Source organism: Penaeus monodon, chromosome 3 (assembly GCF_015228065.2).
Source record: "Penaeus monodon isolate SGIC_2016 chromosome 3, NSTDA_Pmon_1, whole genome shotgun sequence".
Lineage (NCBI taxonomy): Eukaryota > Metazoa > Arthropoda > Malacostraca > Decapoda > Penaeidae > Penaeus > Penaeus monodon.
In genome coordinates, this window is record NC_051388.1 from 49,732,738 (window position 1) to 49,735,056 (window position 2,319).

General features: G+C 40.1%; 1 protein-coding gene across 2 annotated transcripts in view; it reads left to right on the forward strand.

Moving 5' to 3' along the window:
* The window catches only part of LOC119596514 (zinc finger protein chinmo-like), a 10,251-nt gene extending 8,221 nt beyond the window's left edge, over nt 1-2,030 (forward strand). For both annotated transcript variants that reach the window (XM_037945795.1, XM_037945803.1), the window contains exons 7-8: nt 108-211; nt 768-2,030. In XM_037945795.1, the coding sequence (XP_037801723.1) occupies nt 108-211; nt 768-1,076 (413 nt within the window). In that variant the 3' untranslated portion in view covers nt 1,077-2,030. The remainder of the gene's footprint in view (nt 1-107; nt 212-767) is intronic.
* The last annotated feature ends 289 nt before the right edge of the window (nt 2,031-2,319 follow it).

The following is a 2,319-nucleotide window of genomic DNA, read 5'->3' on the forward strand; positions in this document are numbered from 1 at the left end:
ACGTTATTTTCGTAAAAATCACACTATGGCTGTTGTTCTAAATATTACCGTTCTCGTATCAATTTTGACCGACACCTACTCCCAGTAATCACTCCCTTTTCCTCCAGCCGCGGGATTCACCTCCGGAGGCATCGCGGCCGGATCCTTCGCGGCTTCGATGATGTCCTCTGCTGCCATTGCCAACGGAGGAGCCATAGCCGCCGGAAGCACGGTGAGAGGCGATTTTTGCTCATATCTTTGTCGGTGAAATTGTTCAGGCCTCCGAGAAGGGTTTTATCAAGAGGCGTCTTCCGGGGCCCCTTCCCGTCCATTAGCCAAACTTGTTTCTATCCCATGATCTCTGGAATATAACCGGGGTTCGAACGTGTAGTATTTTTGCTTGCGACTAACCCTTGTGACTCTCCCTCCTCAACGGCCATGCAATTATTACCACGACTGAGGATTAAATCCTACTATATACTGACTTTATTGGAGAAAAAAACGGAAATTAAAAATGTTTCAGAGGATTGACAATAATTTTCATAATGGATAGGGCGCGAAGTCGAATTACATAGACGAACATAGTTACGTATAACAAGTGTTTTACGGTGATATTCCTTTTGTTTCATCATTAGTGGACACTGAATTTCTTTGATAGATGTATTTTACTTTTGATTAATTTCTTTGATAGATGTATTTTACCTTGATTAATTTCTTAGATAGATGTATATAACTTTTGGATCCATAAGCAAGGGAGATCATACGAACCCTTCTCTGTCTTGACGCAGGTGGCGATCTTGCAGTCGGCCGGAGCAGCTGGTATAGGCGCTGCCGCCACAGCTGGATTGGCCGCCGGCGGAGGCGCTGTAGGGCTCGCTGCCGGAGGGGCAACTGCAGTCGGGGTTAATAAACTTATGGGTTCGAAACCAAGCCAAGAAAACGAGACTAATAATGGAAATGAGACTGAAACTTTGAAACATGAAGATGGAGAGAAGGGCGATGAGAAGGGAGAAGGGAGGTCAGGAAATGATGAGAAAGAAGAAAGAAAAGAAGAGGAAGGAAGATTAGGAAATGACGAAGAAGAAGAAAATAAGTGATGAGTAGATATTGAGTGAATTTTGGTTTAATAAAGGCCATTCACACAACTCCCTTTATAATAACCGTAAATCTCGAAGGTATTTTTTTTATTAAGAAGCTAAAAAAAAAAGAAAAGAAAAAAAGAAGAAAAAAAATATCTAGTGATATTACCATAACCTAAATCAGTGTCAATTTGAAGAGGCAATAATGCCTTTTGTTGGCATATTGTGAATAATGAATGATGTGTATATTGTTACCACAGTAACGACCATAACTAATTATCTATGCACAATTGCCGGCAAACGTGTTTCCAGGTACAGTCCGGGCAGTATCTATCTCTAGATACATTAATTTCTAGCTCTATATCTACACGCATGCACGCACATTCACACTCGCGCACACGCACACGCACGCAAGTAAAAAAAAAAAATGTGGAATTTGGGTGTTGGACCAGCCAGGCCTTAATGGTGACAGCCCCCGCCCCCAATTGACGCCTCTGCGTGCAGCGAGTTAGCTAATTAGTAGGATGCTTATTAATTCTTCAGATATTTTACTATTGTTTTATTAAAAAGAAAAAAAAAACGGTAGAAAGTGAAGACAAATACTAGGGGTCATCATTATTATGAAACGGCATGATGATTGGGCTGATCAGCCATGGCATCCCAAACAAATTTCCTCCAAAAAACGGTCCTGCAATTTTCAAATTAACTGACCCACGCTCATTCTTGTTAATTCTTTGATATTATCTAAGTAACGAGTCTTGTATCTATCTCTCTTTTGCCATAAACCATGCCCATCATTAGATCTTTACCCAAGCTATCACTTCTTACCACGTGACCAACGGATCTCGGTTCACGTCTGTTGATGGTGTTTAATATTCTCTCATGAATGTCTACCTGTATTTTATCTAATACCTAACTATTTGTCCTGTGATCGGTTCAGCTAACGAGAAATAAACGTCTGTAGCACCACAAGTCATTTTTTCTTCACCCAACACTGAACCGTAACTGGCAATGGGAAATATCATTGATTGAGCTCTTTTTTCCTTTTTATTGAGATCTTCGTTAATGAGACAACAGCATTTCTTGCGATGGTAATCCTCCTTATTTCCTTTGAATAGTCATAGTTGTTAGTGACAGTCGCTCCTAGGTAAATAAATTCATCGACAGTTTCCACAGTTTCATAATTTATTATAAGATTTTGCTATGTCCAATAGTCTCTTTTTTCATTAATTTAGTTCAGTTTTATACTGGGGGTAGTCAT